General features: G+C 52.6%; 1 protein-coding gene across 4 annotated transcripts in view; it reads right to left on the bottom strand.

Moving 5' to 3' along the window:
* The window catches only part of ADGRD1 (adhesion G protein-coupled receptor D1), a 188,268-nt gene that overhangs the window by 132,367 nt on the left and 37,230 nt on the right, over positions 1-18,671 (bottom strand). For all 4 annotated transcript variants that reach the window (XM_055096392.2, XM_063593230.1, XM_003817845.6 and 1 more), the window contains 6 exons: positions 17,853-17,917; positions 16,537-16,692; positions 10,984-11,043; positions 8,117-8,234; positions 7,099-7,209; positions 4,184-4,259 (listed from right to left, as the gene is read on the bottom strand). In XM_055096392.2, the coding sequence (XP_054952367.1) occupies positions 4,184-4,259; positions 7,099-7,209; positions 8,117-8,234; positions 10,984-11,043; positions 16,537-16,692; positions 17,853-17,917 (586 nt within the window). The remainder of the gene's footprint in view (positions 1-4,183; positions 4,260-7,098; positions 7,210-8,116; positions 8,235-10,983; positions 11,044-16,536; positions 16,693-17,852; positions 17,918-18,671) is intronic.

Raw genomic sequence — 18,671 nt, 5'->3', positions numbered from 1 at the left:
TCTCTGAGTGTGATCTTGGGTGATGGTGAATTCTTGAAGGAGACTGAGCCCCTGACTGACGCAAACAGCAGAAGGAGACAGCATTGAGGGTAACAGGCGACTTCCTCAGCGCCGATGCTGCCCAGGTGACGTTGTTCTCTGTTTCGAGCAGTACTGCAGCCAGGGCCTTTCAGAAAGGACAGCAACAGCCACCATTCCTGCCCATGCCAGGAACCCCCGCAGCTTTGCACTGTTAAATAGTGAAACCCGCAGGAAATCTGCCAGAAAACAGTACAACGCATAGGCTTCACCTACACTCTCAGCTCTTATCATTTGCCATGTTCACTTTATCTGGCAATAGTCACGCTCACACTTGACACACACATACCACACACATACCACACACATACATGCAGGTATACACACATACCTCACATGTACACACACACACGCACATGTACGCACATACAACACACAAATGCACACACGCGCATTTGCATGCCCACAGCACACACAAAACACACATGCACATATGTGCACACATAACGCACACACACCACACAAGCACATACATGCACATGCACCTGTGTGCACACACACAACACACAAATACACGCACACATGCACGTTTCCTTTCTGCTGAAGCACTAGCAGTGTGTTGCAGGCATCACAGCATACTCCATCTCTACCACGTGTCTCCTAAAAATGGAGACTGCCTCCTACATAACCATCAATGATCACACTCAGAAATTTAACGAGGACCCCACAAGATGCTCTAATGCACAGTCCAGAGTCAACTGCACACACCCCCCCACCGTCACTCACGTCCTCCAGAACTCCACTTCTCTCAACCCAGGAACGTGCATTAGCTCAGGCATGAACCTCTTTAGTCTCCCCCAATCCGGAACTGCCCAACTTCTTCTCCCTTGCAGTCCAAACCACAGCAGCACACAACATCGCTTAGTTCAGGTGTGTCTGACTGCTTCCTCGTGAGGGGCGTGAGGCCATGCATCTGACAGGAGTATGCCACAGGAGGCATGGACGTCTCCCCATGACGTGACAGCAAGAGACACGGGCCCACAACGTGTCCCACGTTGATAATGTTGAGTGTGGCCACCTGGCTGCAGGCGTGCGGCAGACATCCCCATCACCAGGCACCCTCCGACCTGGTACAGCTAGGACTCTGCAGGTCGGTGAGGTCCCCCGCCCCGCAACCCTGCTCCCGCTGGTGTGCACATCCACTGATAGCTTCTGCCTGGGTCAGTTACTGCACTGAGGGCTGCAGAACCGTGACCTACTGGTTCCATCAGTGCTCCGTGTCACTCTATAGTGAATAAGGACACACGCTGAGCCGGGTCCACCTCCCCACTCATCTTTCTTGAGCACCCGTGAGTCCCTCACAGCCTGGGGAGAGGCCCTTCCCTCTGTGGGCTGTGGCTTCCATCTCTACAGGAGGAGTGGGAGCAGGTCAGTCTCAGCCCCGTCCACCTGGAGGAACCGGCCGTCCCGGTGCTGGCTGAGCCTAGCACGAGCACCCGTAAAAGCTGAACAGTCTCCATCATTGTGGGGCCAGGCAGCGAGTGAGACTCAAAGGATCCTAGGGGTACAAGCAGCCCGGCAGGAAGCAGCTAAGCCCCCACCGGGCCGTGGGTGGTCAGATATCATCCCCTCCGTCATCACAGGAGCCCTGGAATGGTCTGCCTGGGGCTGGCTGTGGAGACAAAAGTTCCTTCCGGCCCAGGCCCTACCCTTTGTGCGCTGAGCCTCACGTACTGACTTAGACCCTCACCCTCATCCCTGGAGAAGAAATGAAAGGACACTACGGCACCAAAGCATCCTTTCATCCTCACGACACACTGCGGATGTATGAGGATGACAGCGCACAATACAAACAAAGACGGAGGGAAGTCCCCTGCAGGCTGGCAGGAACCCGGCATATGTGCGCACATAAACGTGCTGCCTGCACGGCAGCTGCACTAACCTGCTTCTCATCGTGCCCAGGATTTGATAATTACCTCAAAGGCAAAATGGCGCAAATGCCCTATCAGCTTACAAAATCACAAAAGCAGGCACTTGTATGTCATGTTTAAGAATACCAAGCCCTACTTACACCATTAACTCATTCAGTCCTCCTGGCAATCCTCAGAAATCAGTGCTATTATTACTCCTGTTTTAAGAGAAGAACACAGGCCTCCAGGCTCAAGTCACTTGCCCAGGGTCACACAGATAAGGAGGGCACCTGTGAACCAAACTCTTTGTCCCCTCCACTTCCGTCCACCTCTTCTGCTACAGGTACAAGGTATACAGGTACAATGTAACAAGTACAGAGACTTTACTGGATGAGCTGTTTGCATGATTTTTTTCCAGGTGAATTTTGATGATAAGGCATCTTTGCACTAAGTGCTGAAGAGAACTTCACCTGAGCTGAAGATCCAACTTCACTGCAAATGAAAAACATGTTCCATCGCTGCACGGCAATTCTGCTTTGGCTTCAGCACGTAAATGTGCTGCTCATGGAACTTGTTGTGGGGCTGGTGTCAATGCTGACGAACCAGGGATGACTTGCCTGTCCAATTTCCAGGCCCTCGGTTTGCAGGGGGACGTCAGAGTTAGCTGCATTGTTCTGGGACACAGTGGCCTGAATCCTGGGGCTCCAGTGTCCTGTCTGCAGACACCTGGGTCCGTGAGGACAGCAGAGGGAGAGTGAAGGCTGAGGCCCTGGGGACAGGCGAGACAGACTGTCTTCCATCTGCAAGGCTGTGGGCTCCCCAGAGCAGGCCCCGCCAGCCTCTCCTCTGCCCATCCCTGCCAGCGCTGATCTAATGGAGGGTCTGGCAAAGATCTGCAAACTGCAGCTCTTGGGCTGGCCGCCTGGTTTTGTAAATAAAGCTGTATTGGAAGGCAGCCACTCCCCCGTTTCCCCACGTAGTGTCTCTGGCTGCCTTCACCCTGCGAGGGCAGAGTTCTGGAAAGCCAAGGCGATTTACAAGCTGGCCCTTCATGAAAGAGCTGGCTGACACCTGGCTGGAGTCAGATTCTGGTGGTCACAGTGAATTGCCCCTGAAATGTGTGCACCCTGCGTCTGGAAGCAATCCTCCCGCCTTTGTGAAGTTGTGGGCCGTGGCACGGATGCCGCTTTCCCACGCAGGTTCTCACTGTGGCCGCACAAGACACAGCAACACCTCACAAATGCACGTCTCATACATTTCACAGCAAGGCCAGTTTCGTGGTGGAAACTTCAGCAGGAGGGGCCAAGGAAGGGTCAACTTTTCATTCACTATCTTGGAAAGATCTCCCCAAATAACTGAGATGGCATCTTTTTGAGGAAAATAGATTGCATTTTTCTTTGACCACTTTCCTGAAGAATTTTGGAAATCACACATAAAGAGTGGCGGGCCCCCCACTTTTTTTCATTAGGAGGAAATTGGTAAGCATGCAGGCTTTCCCCAAGAAATCTGACGCAGAAGACGGTGTTTCCTCCAGATCACAAAATTTAGGACTACATTCCTCAGGAAAGAGGCACCCCCTCCCCTCCCTCCTCATTTCCCTCGTCCTCCCCACCCTCGCTGCCCCCCTCACGGTCCCCACCCTCCTTGCTCTCCTTCTGGGTTCTCAGGACCCAAACCCACATGAGGCGATGCTGCAGAAGCCAGCTCTGCTCCTATGGAGGGGCCTGTCTGGAGGACAGCAGAGGCAGGGGGCAGACAGAGCAGGTCTAGACGGCATCCTCGGGGTCCCCGGGTCCAGCCATGACTGAGGCCCACCTGCTCCTCCCTTTTCAGTCCCCTGAGCCCTCAGTTTCCTGGCCTTCCACTTAAGCTGATGTGAAATGGCTTTGCCCATCTGTGTGTTTGCCCATGACTGACACAGACAGGTCTGTGGTCTTCCATTACACAGCAGTGGAAACTGAGGCTCAGAGAGGTTAAGTCCCTTGCCCAAGGTCACACAGTTCTGTCCAGGCGGGTGGGTAGGGTCTTCTGGCCCGTGCTCCTGACCTCCACTCCACCAGCCTGGCCCCGGCCTTGCAGTTCCCAAGTGGCCTTCAAAACGCCGCACATTTCCTTGCCCGAGCGGTGAAGCGCCCGGTACTCGTGTCCAGAGTTCTCAAACAGTGTTGTGCGTGTGGGGCAGGCATCCCTGTGGCCAGCCACCCAGCAAACCCACGCACACCCACGCCCCTGAGCTGAGCACCCCCGAGACTCACTTGGTGTGGGCGGGCCAGATGTTGTTCAGGTAGTAGTGCATGCTGTGGTACAGCAGACCCACGACGGTGCTCCAGGCTGCAGAGAGAGCAGAGGGGCAGGCGCTGTCAGCGCTCCAGGCCACAGGCAGGAAAAACACAAAGCCCCATGCCCCGCCATGCATGGTGCTGCCCCTCACTCCCAAGAACCCTCTGGGGAGAAGGAAGTGAAGGACACTCGGGCAGAATTTGCAAGGACAAAGACTCTGCGGCAACTCAGCAGCGTGACGGTGGATCCCTGCTCCATCCCCTGAGCCAGCTCCAGACATGTGGAGGCTGAAACCCCCCAGGGAGGGCCAGGCTCACCCAGGGCATCACACGGTCTCAGAGCCCCTGCAGGGAGAGCCAGGCTCACCCAGGGATCCCACGGTCTCAGAGCCCCTGCAGGGAGAGCCAGGCTCACCCAGGGCATCCCACGGTATCAGAGCCCCTGCAGGGAGAGCCACGCTCACCCAGGGATCCCACGGTCTCAGAGCCCCTGCAGGGAGAGCCAGGCTCACCCAGGGTATCCCAGGGTCTCAGAGCCCCTGCAGGGAGAGCCAGGCTCACCCAGGGCATCCCACGGTCTCAGAGCCCCTGCAGGGAGAGCCACGCTCACCCAGGGATCCCACGGTCTCAGAGCCCCTGCAGGGAGAGCCAGGCTCACCCAGGGCATCCCACGGTCTCAGAGCCCCTGCAGGGAGAGCCACGCTCACCCAGGGCATCCCACGGTCTCAGAGCCCCTGCAGGGAGAGCCACGCTCACCCAGGGATCCCACGGTCTCAGAGCCCCTGCAGGGAGAGCCACGCTCACCCAGGGATCCCACGGTCTCACAGCCCCTGCAGGGAGAGCCAGGCTCACCCAAGGCATCCCACGGTCTCAGAGCCCCTGCAGGGAGAGCCACGCTCACCCAGGGATCCCACGGTCTCAGAGCCCCTGCAGGGACAGCCAGGCTCACCCAGGGCATCCCACGGTCTCAGAGCCCCTGCAGGGAGAGCCAGGCTCACCCAGGGCATCCCACGGTCTCAGAGCCCCTGCAGGGAGGGCCAGGCTCACCCAGGGCATCCCACGGTCTCAGAGCCCCTGCAGGGAGGGCCAGGCTCACCCAGGGCATCACACGGTCTCAGAGCCCCTGCAGGGAGGGCCAGGCTCACCCAGGGCATCACACGGTCTCAGAGCCCCTGCAGGGAGAGCCAGGCTCACCCAGGGCATCCCACGGTCTCAGAGCCCCTGCAGGGAGAGCCAGGCTCACCCAGGGCATCCCACGGTCTCAGAGCCCCTGCAGGGAGAGCCAGGCTCACCCAGGGCATCACACGGTCTCAGAGCCCCTGCAGGGAGAGCCACGCTCACCCAGGGATCCCACGGTCTCAGAGCCCCTGCAGGGAGGGCCAGGCTCACCCAGGGCATCCCACGGTCTCAGAGCCCCTGCAGGGAAGGCCAGGCTCAACCAGGGCATCACACAGTCTCAGAGCCCCTGCAGGGAAAGCCAGGCTCACCCAGGGCATCCCACGGTCTCAGAGCCCCTGCAGGGAGACGGCCCCTGCAAGTCAACGGGGGGCAGTGCCAGCCTCCAGCCTTGCCCCACGAGTGCATCCCGTCTGCCCTCCGCACGCAGAGGATTTAGGGCAACACTGAGTGAGGCAGAATGCAGGTTTTCAAGGGGGCAGCAGCCACTGGGAAGTCTGTATGCCTTCGCCTGGCCACACCTCCATTATATCCAGCCATGAAGCAGGGTCACATGTGCTTTTGCTATTTCACTCCATGGCTCGGCCACGGCTCTGCCAGGATTGGAAATCAGGGCACTCCCAGCAGATCATGCGGCCAGGAGATGCTGGTGGATGTCGGCACCATCCCTGGGCCCTCCCTGCTGATGCTGGAGGAAGGTGGCATCGTCCCTGGGCCCTTCCCTTGGCTTCTGGGGTAGGGACATCCCTGCCTCTGCCCTAGGAGCAGGGCACACCTGACATCATGCTAGTTGAGGACAGGGCAGAGAACCAGTCAGGGCACCTTTCCCACAGACAATCAAGATGGTGGTGGGTGCAGAGACAGGCTCCCCACTGCAGAGGGAGATGTCTGATGAGGGCTGTCCTGGTCCCCATCCCTAAGGCAGAACCCTGGGAAGGGGGCGTGGCCTCTGGCCAGGGTGGCAGGGGCAAAAATCTGAGGCTCTCCGCTGCTTGCCCGAGGTCCCCAGGGAGGGCAGGAGAGGAAGGAGATGTCTGCAGAGTCATATTCGCTTTTCCAGGAACCAGAGAGGGTGACGGTCATTGTAGCAAAAAATAGCCAGGGCCATCTGGGCTCCCAACAGGGCTCCCTGGTCAGAGGCAGGGGGTCCCCTGAGCCTCTCGTTTTTTATTATGTGACTCGACTCGGGCCTGCACAGGAGTGGAACCCCAGGTTCCTGAACGGATGAACCCCTCACCTGGCCCACAGCTACCTGAGCAGGAAGGGGAGGTGGCCCCATCTTTTTATCTTGGGCTGACCAGGTGTGTGCCGATTTAGGAGGATGTAGGCAGGATGACTTCCCAGTGGGCCCGATTCCCCAGGCGAGCAGGTTGAGATGCTCCCAGACCCCACCCCAAATTCCAGTTCAGTGGCCTGGAGTGGGCACAGCATTAGCATCACTAAGGAACCTCTCAAGTGTGTCCATGAGGGTGGCCTGAGGACACGCTTTGAGAACGGCTGCCCAGAGTCCCTCTCCTGCAGGACAGGACAGGCGGCCCGGGGGAGCACCGCAGGCGGCCCGGGGGAGCACCGCAGGCGGCCCGGGGGAGCACCGCAGGCGGCCCGGGGAAGCGCCGCAGCTCCCTGGCGCGGTGGGCACCCAGCAAAGCTTGGGGACTCTTCAGAAAGACTTGAGGGAGCCGCCCCGGAAGGGAGTCCGGCGCAGCCACACTCACCGTGCCTGTGGAAGGCCTCGTGGGGGATCTGGATGAAGCTCTGCCCGTGGACCGGGAAGCGGTAATGGGAGGAATTCACGGTCTTGGGCAGGATTTTGGCCACGGAAAACTCTGCGGTGGAAGGAGCGAGAGAGCGGAAGTCCCGTCAGAGAGCTCCCAGGCTGCAGGAAATCAGACTGCAAAACCCCGTCTGCTTTTCTTTTTGGACAGGACAAGCTCCCCACGGGAAGTATAATTACCTTTAGAAAGCATGGCCTCAAAAAAAAAAAAAAAAAAAAGGATAAAGCAATGAAGAGCCCAGGCAGTGACTGCCACGGGGAGGCTCAGCATTCCGGCCCACGGGCGCGCGGCTCCTCACCTGGGGCGCCCTCCGCCCCAGCACAGCCCCCAGCTCTCAAGGCCGGTGCAAGGATGGGTGTGCTCAGCGATGCGGTGACATCGGCTCCTCCCCAAGCGCAGCCGGCGAGGGCAACACGGCCCGGAGGGAGAGGTCTGGGCCAACAAACTGCGACTAAACTAACCCCTGTGGCTTCAGCCCATTTTCCCCAGCTCGGCTCTTGCAGCAAAGTATCAGCACGATAATGCACTCCTGGTAAAGACTTTTAAAATCGAAAGGTCATCACCTCTGCCTCTACAATTAGACAACTGTGGCAATTATCCTGGAGCCCAGGTGAGAGCAAGCTGACTCCAGAAACCCGCGGCCGCCCCTTTTATTCCACAGACTCTTGCAGGCACTGCTGCTTCTGCCTCCTGCTCTGAACCGAGACCATCGCCCCAGGGCAGGAGCTTGGCTCCCAAGTCACTGGGAAAAGCTTATGGGCCCCGTCTGCATATCATGGCCGAACACACCTGCCCTGATCTGACCACGGGTTTTCCTTCCAAATGTGGTTTGCGCCAGGCAGAGCAGTCAGGGAGACAGAGCATGGCTCTCTGCTACGGGTGTAAAAAGACAGGCAGTGAAACGCAGCCTCCAGCCCCCGCCCCTGCCATGTGGCTCACCCTTACAAGCGACAGCTACCTGCCATGGCAGAGGAGCCCTCCACGGTGACCTGGGGCGTGCTGCCGTGCAGGTTGGAGGAGACGTGGCCCATGACGGTGTCAATAGTGTGGATGAGACTCAGTACCACGGTGCTGTCCTGCAGCAACACAAGCACCGGGAGCCATGAAAATCCACCCCACTCAGCCAGGGCACCAGGCAGGTGCACCAGGCACACAACATCAAGTTTCCCCACGTTGGCCACGAGGGAGGAAGAGTCACACAACTGCCCCTTCCCATGGATCAGGAGGGGACCACACGGAGGCCACACGCCCGACTGAGCTCACGGAGCACAGACACAGCCCAGGTGGACCCATCACCCCAGCCATCGCCGGCTCCTGCATTTCTACACTTAGACACGGGGACTGAGGGGACCCAACTCCTGGTCCTGCCTCCTCCCTGAACTCACAGAGGGACCCTCAGCACATCCCAGACCCTCCCCCTACCTCCCTGTGCTTCACGAGGAGGGGCTGATCGCCCCCAGGTCCACTCTGGGATGGGGACACCAGCAGCTCTGTCCCCTTCTCCATGAAGGGTGGCTGCTTCCGAGGTGCCGGCACCCAGAGCTATCTCTGGCTGCCTTGACTTCCCAGGAGCTTGCCTTCTACTCCAAGAGCCCTCTTTCCTTTCTGAGTTCCAGAGCAGAGGATCCTGGTAGACACTGCCCCCAAGAAAGCAGGGGGCCCTCATCCTCAGACACACATCACCAGGGGAGAGGCCTCTCTTAAGCCCTGCTGAGCTGGGCCAGTGAGCTCTGCCTTCACTGCTTCTCTTCCTGCCTTTCTGGGGAAGCACCTGCCTGCTGCCTGCTGCTAAGTCCTCAGCATTCTCCCACAAACACGCACTCCAGGAGAGCCTCATGAGCTGGAAATAGAATGCTGAGGCCAATTTTAGATATTTGCTTTTAGGCCCATGGCCTGATTTCAGTCAGCCAGGCCCAGTTAAGCACATGGAAGTCTGTGTTTCTGGCATGCAGTTCTGTGGGGTAGAGACCAATTCATGCGTTCTCTTTAATGCATATTGGACCCTGCCTGAGTCTGGACAGTTTCCTGGTTATTCATATTTTTAACAGATTTGCATATTTTGCATTCAAAAGCAGTTAATTTAAAATCATGCACAAAATACGTCTGCCTGGATCTTCCATTGGCTGTCCTCTGGGTGTTCCCAGCCTGCAGCTTTGGACACAAAGTCCCCTTGAAATCATGAAAGAGGTCAAACCTTTTATAAAGGAATTGTTTTCTAGGTAAGACTGTATCCATCTTACATTCTTGAGCCTTTTTTTCTCCCTTTGCCACTGTTAAACCTAATCTCATTCCACTTGAAATTATTCAAACAAAAGTTTATCAAATGTAAACTCTAACGCAATCTTATTAATAGTGAGAGAATAAAATGCCACTTCTGCCCTCAAACTGGCAAACATTTTTAAATATTATCAGGGCTTAGGAGAATGAGCACTTTAATATCATGGTGGTGTGGCTGGGACCCTTCTGGGCCAAGGCAGTTAAGAGTCCTCCTCACCCTTCTCTGCCCCTGCCTGGCAACCTTGGAAACCACATATTGAGAAGCCAGCACCAGAAGACAGATGGAGCCAGGATCCCTGAGTATCTGGGTGGAGAAGAGGCTCCTCTGACTCACTCTGGACTTTGCATGAAAGAGAAGTAAATTTCTACTGTGCTGAGCCACTGAGATGTGGGGATCTATTTGTTACTGCAGTGCACCCTGGCCTGTCCTGACTAATACAGTGTTGCAGGTGAATACTTAGTATCATTGGAAAGTGTTATTGACATAATTAAGGAAAAACAAATTAAGTCAAATATACAGTATATCTGTTGAATACATATATAAGTGAATTGAAAACTAGACTATAAGGAAATATACAAGAATGTTAATAATCTCAGTTTTAGGATTTGAAGTGATTTTTATTTTGTTTTTTATTATCTGCATTTTCTAACTTCTCCACAACTATTTATTTGTTTTCTTTTTAAATAAGTACAATCAAGTTATTTTCAGAAATATAGGAAAAATTATTTCATTCTCCTTTCTAGCTATTTTGAGTAAAGAGAACAAGAGAAGCTTTTTTTCTGCACCTTAATCATGAAGTACATATTGTCATGTATTCTCCTTTTTCTTACTAAATCCAATGACTTTTAACATAAAAAGCTTTCTATTATCATTCAAGAATGATGGGATGGTAAAGAAAAAAAAAATACATATTACATGAAATGACCAAGATGAACCAAGTACACATTTCTCATGGGGAAAAAACCATCATTTCCTTCTTCCATGTTTAGGACAGTAACACATTACTGACACACGTGCATTTCTTTTGCCTTAGAGGACAAGGCATTCTGAATCAGTTGCATGTCTACTCAAAATGAGCTCTTATATCCCAGATGTCAGAACTGGGAGATACATCATTCTTTTTGTGGATGTGACTGGGCCATATTATGCCACTTCTAGGAAGACAAAATGGTTCCCAAGGCACATACGTTTTGAAGATCAAAATGTTCTTTTCTCTCTCTCTCTTTTTTTTTTTTTTTTTTGGTTTTTTGAGACAGAGTCTCACTCTGTTGCCCAGGCTGGAGTGCAGTGGCACAACCTCGGCTCACTGCAACCTCCGCCTCCCAGGTTCAAGCAATTCTCCTGCCTCAGCCTCTGGAGTAGCTAGGACTACAGGTGCCCGCCACCACGCCTGGCTAATTTTTGTATTTTTAGTAGAGATGGGGTTTTGCCACATTGGCCAGGCTGGTCTTGACTCCTGACCTCAAGTGATCCACCCGCCTTGGCCTCCCAAAGTGCTGGGATTATAGGCATGAGCCACCGTGACCAACCATGTTCTTTTCTCTTACCTCTGACACAGCAATCCAACCAGGCAGTAGAAGGATCTCTCCCACGGCTTTTAAGAAGGTCTAAAGGTGGACAAAATGACACTGCTCAGCACCCGTCCTTAGGCAACAAACTTGAAGACCTTCAGTTTTCCCCGCATCTTCCAATGGGTCTCTATCAACCACCAGTTCAGTTTTATGCACAGCAGTCAACAAAAATAGCTGAGTCATGGACCACATGATATGTTACGAAGCCCTTTTATGGACGTTATCTTATTTGCTCCTGTGGCAGCCCTGTCGAGTCAGTGACCAGCACCGGAACGTCAGAATGAACACTGCTCAGTGACGGCAGGGGCCCTAGCACAGCGCCTGGGGGACACGGCAGGCCCTCAGTGAAAGCCCGTGGAGTGGAGAGACGTGTGGGAAAATCATGACCTGCTGGATGCGCTTTTCTTGGAGCGAGAAACCAAACTGACGTGGAAGCACTCGTGTTCACTGAAAATGACCTCTCTAGAAAGCAGAAGCTACTCAGGCCCTTGGTCAGGTCACCTTAAAACCATGTTTGGTTCGGCTCACTATTATTCTAAGGAAACAATGAAATTAATTTCTACTGTTTCCTAATCAGGAGATTTAAATGAAAACATGTAGATTTTCTACTTCGTTTTTAAAAAGCAGACTCTTGGACACCCCTTAGCCCACATTCCCATAAAACCATAATTGACCACAGCTGAGCGGCACCGGCTTAGTGGATGTGTCCCCAGCCCATTCCAGACCCCGCCATCCCCACTGCCTCATACGCTCACGTCCGTTTCACTCATCTGCATTATTCACACACACTCCTGTTTGTCTCCAACTATCAGCATCAGAATTAAACTTAGAGGCTGACTGAACTCTCACATATTTCCACCAAACCACCATCTCCAGAAGACTCACGTTCTTCCTCACACTCTGAGACACTAAATTCTTAGAGCACATCATCAAAACTCATCATGCATTCGTTTATCTTTATGAGATAAATATTTTTTGAGACCTTAGAGTGCAAGGCCTTAAGAATTAATGAAATAGGGAATAATCACCATCCTGTCTTCACTGAGCCGGAGCAGGGGCAGCAAACTTCTTAAAGTGTCACACAGGAACGAGGTCAGGCCTCATGGGTCACGCCCTGTGTCACAAACACTCAACTCTGCCATGGCAGTGCAAAAGCAGCCACAGACAATATGCAAACAAATGGGCATGCATGAATAAAACTTTATTTCCAAAAGCAAGCAACGGGCCAGATTTGGCTCGAGGGCCATAGTTTGCCGACTCTTGATCCAGAGCAGTCTATCACACAGAAACATAATACGGGCCACATCTATCATTTTAAATTTTCTAGCAGCAAGCACATTTTTAAGAAGTAGAATAAAAAAGGTGAAACTAATTTTAATAATGTATTTTTACTTAGCTCAAAAACCTAAAATATTGTCATTTCAACACAGAATCCATATGAAATTACTAATTAGATATTTCCCTTTTCTTTGCACAAAGTTTTAGAAATCCAGTGTGCATCTTACACTCACAGCACATCTCTAGTTGGACGAGCCACACGTAGCTAATCACTGCCTCACGGTACAGTACAGGAAATGACCCCTTGCCATTTTCCCGTCCAGCTGCTAGTGGACATGTGAGAAGCCAGGACACCATAGAAACTTGTAGAATGGGGCCGGGCACAGTGGCTCACACCTGTCATCCCAGCACTTTGGAAGGCTGAGACGGGTGGATCATTTGAGGTCAGGAGTTGAAGACTAACCTGGGAAACACAGTGAGACCCCATCTCTACTAAAAATACAAAAATTAGTCAGGTGTAGTGGTGCATGCCTGTAGTCCCAGCTACTTGGGAGGCTGAGGCAGGAGAATCGCTTGAACTCAGAAGGCAGAGGTTGCAGTGAGCCAAGATCATGCCACTGCACTCCAACCTGGGTGACGGAGCGAGACTCCATCTCAAAAAAAGAAAGGAAAAGAAAAGAAAAGAAAAAAGAAAGAAACTAACTTGTATAATGGATGCCAAAAACTTTGACTTCTCATCAGGTCAGAGATCACTGGGGTTTTGGGTAAATCTGCATGACTCATCCCCAGGGTCCCCAGCCAGATACCCCAAAACAGGTCTACACCAGGGGTCCCACAGGGATGGCACACAGGCTGAGCCTGCCTCGTAGATGTCTTGTATTTGGTCTGCACATAATTTCATTTAAGATTTCAGTTCACTGCCCATTTCTTAAAATTGGGAGATGTTCCGTTTTAAAAATCCAGGTCTGGGGCTTTTCTTGCAAAATCAGAAGCAGTCACCCTAACGGTTACAGACAGGTGGCCTTGAGTCACTAGCAACTGCTGGCTGCAGAGGAGGTGGTGCATTCAGGCTGCCACTACCTCCACTCCCCACTGTTGCTCTGTCTGGCCCATGCCATCCATTTCCTTTGGCCCCTGAAGCCACATGAGTTTGCAACCTCTGACTCTCAGGTATAGCTGAGGGAGAGAAGGAAGAAAAGCAGCAAGGAAAGTAAAAGTGACCAAGCTTAAAAAGAAAGTGTTTCCTGTGTAGACCTGCATTGCCTTGTGTTGCAAACCAGACAGCCAATAAGGATACGGAGCTGCCTTGGCCTCCACCCACCTCACTGCGCATACGCCATCCCCACCCAACACCCCCAGCCCCCACACCTGGGCTCCGCAGAGGGCAGTCCTGCCTGGCCTTTTCTGGGGTGCGTGCCTGTCTGGCCTTGGCCCCAAGTTCTGCTTGTCCTACTTTGTCCCTGTCTCACTCCTGCCAGCCCCACCACCAACTCTTCCCACAGCCCTGCCAGCCTGGCCACTCCCTATCACACTCAGTTCAAGGACCTGCTGGGTGGTGTGGGCCACAATGACACGGCTAACTGCTGCCACTGCAGTGTCAGGTGCGAGACAGACCCATCTAGCCCGTGATGAAGAGATCACAGAGCCAGGCAGGTGGTGGGCCACAGTGGGTCCAGCCTGCCCTAGGGCAGGACACACACTTCTAGAAGGTTCTGAGGAGTGACCTTTAGGACCAGCACCCCACAGGCAGCCTTCCAGCTAACTGGACACGCCCCTGGCCACAAGCCCCACGAAGGCAGGGGCAATGCCCGGCACATCCATCACACATCCCCAGCACCAAGCCCAGCATCTGGCAGAGAGCGGAGGCTGCACAATGTGCTTAATTAATAAAGTCATCAGTGAACCCACTCATGAGAATGCAACTGTGGCTCATTAAGCCATCCATTTTATAATTAATGAAGCAACCCACCCACAAGTAGGTGTTTAATCAACATTCGTCTAATTAATTTATCCTCACTTGGACTCCCTCCTTCCCTAGACACCCGGAAACACAGAGGGAGCCTGCTAAGTGTCTGCTGCACATTTCTGAGGATGCTTCAGGGTACCCATGGCTAGTCAGAGGGGAGGGCGCCCGTGCCCAGAGTGGGTGTTTATTGAGCGCCGACTGTGTACCACGGCTAGAGGGGAGGGTGCCAGTGCCCAGAGTGGGCATGAAGCCCCGACTGCATACCTTAGCTACAGGCAGGGCACTAGTGCCCGGAGTGTGAGTGTTTACTAAGTGCTAACTGCATAGAAGGCACCGCCTGTCACAGTCACCCCTTGTAGCCCATCTCAATAAAAACAAGACTGTTAGTATTAATAAAGCACTTACTGCATACCAAGCCCTGTCTCGGGGCCTCACGCCCGGTCCTGTGCATACATGCATAAGGACCTTCCAGCTTGTCTATACCCGCTCTTTCCACCCAACACCCCGCGGGTCCTTCCCTTCGGAGCCCGGAAGCTCTCCCACACTGGGCAGCCTTGGCCCCACCCTAGAGCTCCTTCATGATTGGCTGAGCTAGTTGCTAATCCCACTCCCCTTGGTTAGTGATTGGCCCAGGTGTGGTCATGTGGCCCAGCTCTGGCCACTGAGATGTGAGGGGGTGTCTCAGCAAAGGGAACCATGGGAAAGATTTCCCCCTGACGAGGAGGGAGTCTCCCGACCCGTTCTTTCCCTCCTGGACGTGCTAGGGTAAGGCGAGGGTGCTGGGGGCCTGCAGCTGGGCGAGAAAAGGGCCGAGTGCCGAGAGAATTGTGGCGGTGCCTATCCAGCCCCTGCTGTGAGTGAAGACTGAGTTAGTGACTCCTAGGATTCCCACCTCTGGGCCTCTTGTTGCCTGAAGCGAGTACATGGCCTGAAGTCTAAGTCCGCTAAGCAGAGGGCCCTGTTTCTCACAGCCAGAAGCACCTGAGAGACGTGGGCGATCTCACTGTCCCCATGTCACAGTGGGCAAGCAGGTGTGCTGAGGTTAAATAACCTTCCCACGGACACAGAGCCGGGAGTGGTGGAGCTGGGGTCAAAGCCAGGTCTCTGTGACTCCAGGACTACTGAGTCCTACAGCTCCATGTAGTTCCCTTTAAAGCCCCTCTCAGACTCCATGACCTGTCATCACTCCCTCAACCCTGAGCCTCTTGAAAGCAGGGAGTATTAGCACTTGGTCATCCTGCACTCGCAGAATCTAGTATGGTCTATGAATGAATGAATGAATGAATGAATGAATGAATGAATGAAATCTGAGAAGTCTAACTTCTCTTACGTGGACAGAAAAGCTGAGGGCAACCTCCCTCCATTCCAAGATGTCTCAAGTCCCTGAACACATGGCTCTGCGTGTGCTTCTTTGGGTGTGACTTCAGCAAGGAAATCAGTAAGAATTAAGAACCCTTGAAAAGTGCTCACCACGTACCCAGCACTGTTCTGTGCACCTAGGAACCCACTTATCCCCGATGAAGTGGGTGCTGTTATTATTTCCTCCACATCTCAGGAGCCAAGTGAGGCAGGGATGTTAGGTCACTTGACCAAGGACACCGAGTAACTGCAGATCAAAGGTCAGTGCAGTCGTGGGACTCCATATACCTGCTCCTAACCCACATGCTGTGCTTTCAAGGTGAGCCAATCTCAAAACCCCTTCTGTCTTCGCATCCACCAAGATAAGCCCTAGCCCTGAAACAGAAGACAGCAAGTCCACGAGAACCCACGATCCACCCTCTGCCTTCACCTGGAAACTATTTGGAGGAGCAGAAAGAGAAACCGTCTTGATTTTAATGCCATAAATGTTGCATTCTCTAAGTGTTTAGATAGCTTTGGGGACTCCCACTGTGCACAGGCTGTGGCCCACGCCCCACGGCTGGATCTGCCAGTGAGGCCTCTCCACCTTTTACCTGTTGCCAGGAGGCAGCAGAGTTTATTTAGTTTAGGAGTTGCCAACCCACACGCCCGCGGGGGCCAGGTGGCTGCACAGGGGGGACCAGGCAGGTTGGGCATTGGGAAACCACAGCAAAGACTCAAGTGCCCATAAAGGAAGCTCCGCTGAGCTGTACAGAGCTGGCCAGGAGGGCCACACCAGCTGGTCGTTCATGAGAAGCCTGAAACCCAAACGTTTCAGTAAAAGTTCCTGCTTTTTTTAAACTCGATCTAGGTCAAACAGAAACATCTATGGTCCCGGTAAGGGTGCCACCCCTGGTCCACCAGACACAGACATCAAATAGCCTTACCTTGGTGAGATTCAAGGCTGTCTGCTCCGAGAGGGACTTACTGGGTAAGCTGAGGGATACATTTTGGAGGTAACTCAGTATCACTCCGGGACTTTGGAAGGTTTTTCTCTCTTCTGTCAGGTTGGTTATGATGGGATGGTAGGCATCTGTGGGCATCTGAAAGAAATTGGCAACATGAGTTTCTACTAAGAACTAAAACCAAAATATTATACAGAAGTTTAATGTGTCCTACTCTGGGTCGAATGCTTTTTTTAATTTTTTTTTTTTTTTTTTTGAGACTGAGTCTTGCTCTGTTGCCCAGGCTGGAGTGCAGTGGCGCAATCTTGGCTCACTGCAGCCTCTGCCTCCCGGGTTCAAGCGAGTCTCTTGCCTCAGCCTCCCAAGTAGCTGAGACTACAGGCATGCACCACCATGCCTGGCTAATTTTTGTATTTTTAGTAGAGACAGGGTTTCACTGTGTTGGCCAGGCTGGTCTCGAGCTCCGGACCTCAAGTGATCCTTCTGCCTCGACCTCCCAAATTGCTGGGATTACAGGCATGAGCAACTGTGCCTGGCTGCTCTTTTTTTTATTTATAGAGATGGGGTTTCACTGTGTTTCCCAGGCTGGACTCGAGCAGTCCTCCTGTCTCAGCCTTCTGAGCAGCTGGGACTACAGGTGCAACCACCACACCCAGCTGGTCAAATGTTTTTATACCATAATAGTAATATAGCTCCTACCATGTATCTGACACTTTTGTGAATATTTTGCTTATATTAACATTTCATCCTCACAACAACCTTACAAAATAAGTCCCCATTTGATGGATGACACTAAGCGCAGAGAGGCTTACTCAAAAATAAGTGGTAGAACTTGGATTTGAACCCAAGCAGATGGGTCAGAGTCTGTGCACTCACTATTATATTAACGTTCTCAAGAAAGGACAGTTCTTTAACTACAAACACTAATTCCAGACAAGAATTTTTCTATATGAATTGAACTTTTCTCTAACATCAAACGAAAAGGGCATAGAGAGAAGCCAAGCAGGGCAGATTCCTCACTCCCCACTCACGGCGCCCACGTCCCATGAATGAGCCCGGTATTTCCTTTTGGGCACCTGAGGTTCCTGGTGGCAGGAGTTGAGAGTTTTCCCTTCAGTCACTCTTAGCACCAAGAATTAGTACTGCAGTTGGCTTCCCCTCCATTTGTTATTTCTTCCCATACAATGTACTGCTGATAACAGAGAGCCCAGACACCTAATGGAATTTTCTCTCTCCCAGCAAACAGCCCAAGCCGAAGAACATCAGCAAGGGGGGCCAAGGAAGATGCGTCTGCTCACCATGGGGCTTGCTGTGGATGTCGTGAAGAGGCTTGGCAGCGTTGAAGACAATAAAGCATGCTTTCCTGGAAGAAACAGTGCTGGATTAAGGACTAAAACATGGTCACTTTTTCCACCACAAGGAAGACCTGTCCTTATTAAAAATGTACTGGCTTCAGACACATGGAAGAGAGTCTGAGGATGTTTTGAGTAGGAATGTTGCTGGAGATAAATTATGGGCTAAGAAATCAGCTGACTGAGTCGACCGTATAGATTTTCCCAGGTCACATTACTTTTCCATTTGTATTCTCAATCGCTTTTGAACACCCTTCATGCAAGTCAGCATATCAAAAGATGATTTTATACAAGGATTACCGATTTCAAATAAATAAAGAACCAAAAGAAATAGATTTCAATTGCATCCAGACTGGTTGGAGATAAAATGAGGAGTGCTACAACTCGCTGGGCCAGCACAGACAGGAGCCCTGGGAGCGCTCTCCTCTGAGATCGATGAAGTGAGAATAGGCCCCAGTAAAGCAGTGGAGAAAACTGTCTTCCTGAGCCCCCTCTAGCCCAAGGATTCCAGCTATTCTTTGCACTCAGCCCCCATGGGGTTAATGATGAATTATTACAAACAATGAAGACGTTTAAGGCTGAAGACTAAGCCATGATTTGCTGTTCTCTGCCTGTTCACCCCCAACTATTTCTAATCCCACTATTTCCTGATGAGAACACACACTTAACCAGATATTCTACTTCATTTTTGGAAAATCTCTTGAAGTTGCTTTGGATGAGCTGAGGAAATGACATCATCACCCCTTGCTGGCTGCAGGAGTGACA

Source organism: Pan paniscus, chromosome 10 (assembly GCF_029289425.2).
Source record: "Pan paniscus chromosome 10, NHGRI_mPanPan1-v2.0_pri, whole genome shotgun sequence".
In the NCBI taxonomy this organism is placed as follows: Eukaryota; Metazoa; Chordata; class Mammalia; order Primates; family Hominidae; genus Pan; species Pan paniscus.
Note: the sequence above shows the minus strand (reverse complement) of the source record. Positions and strands in the feature narration are given on the sequence as shown.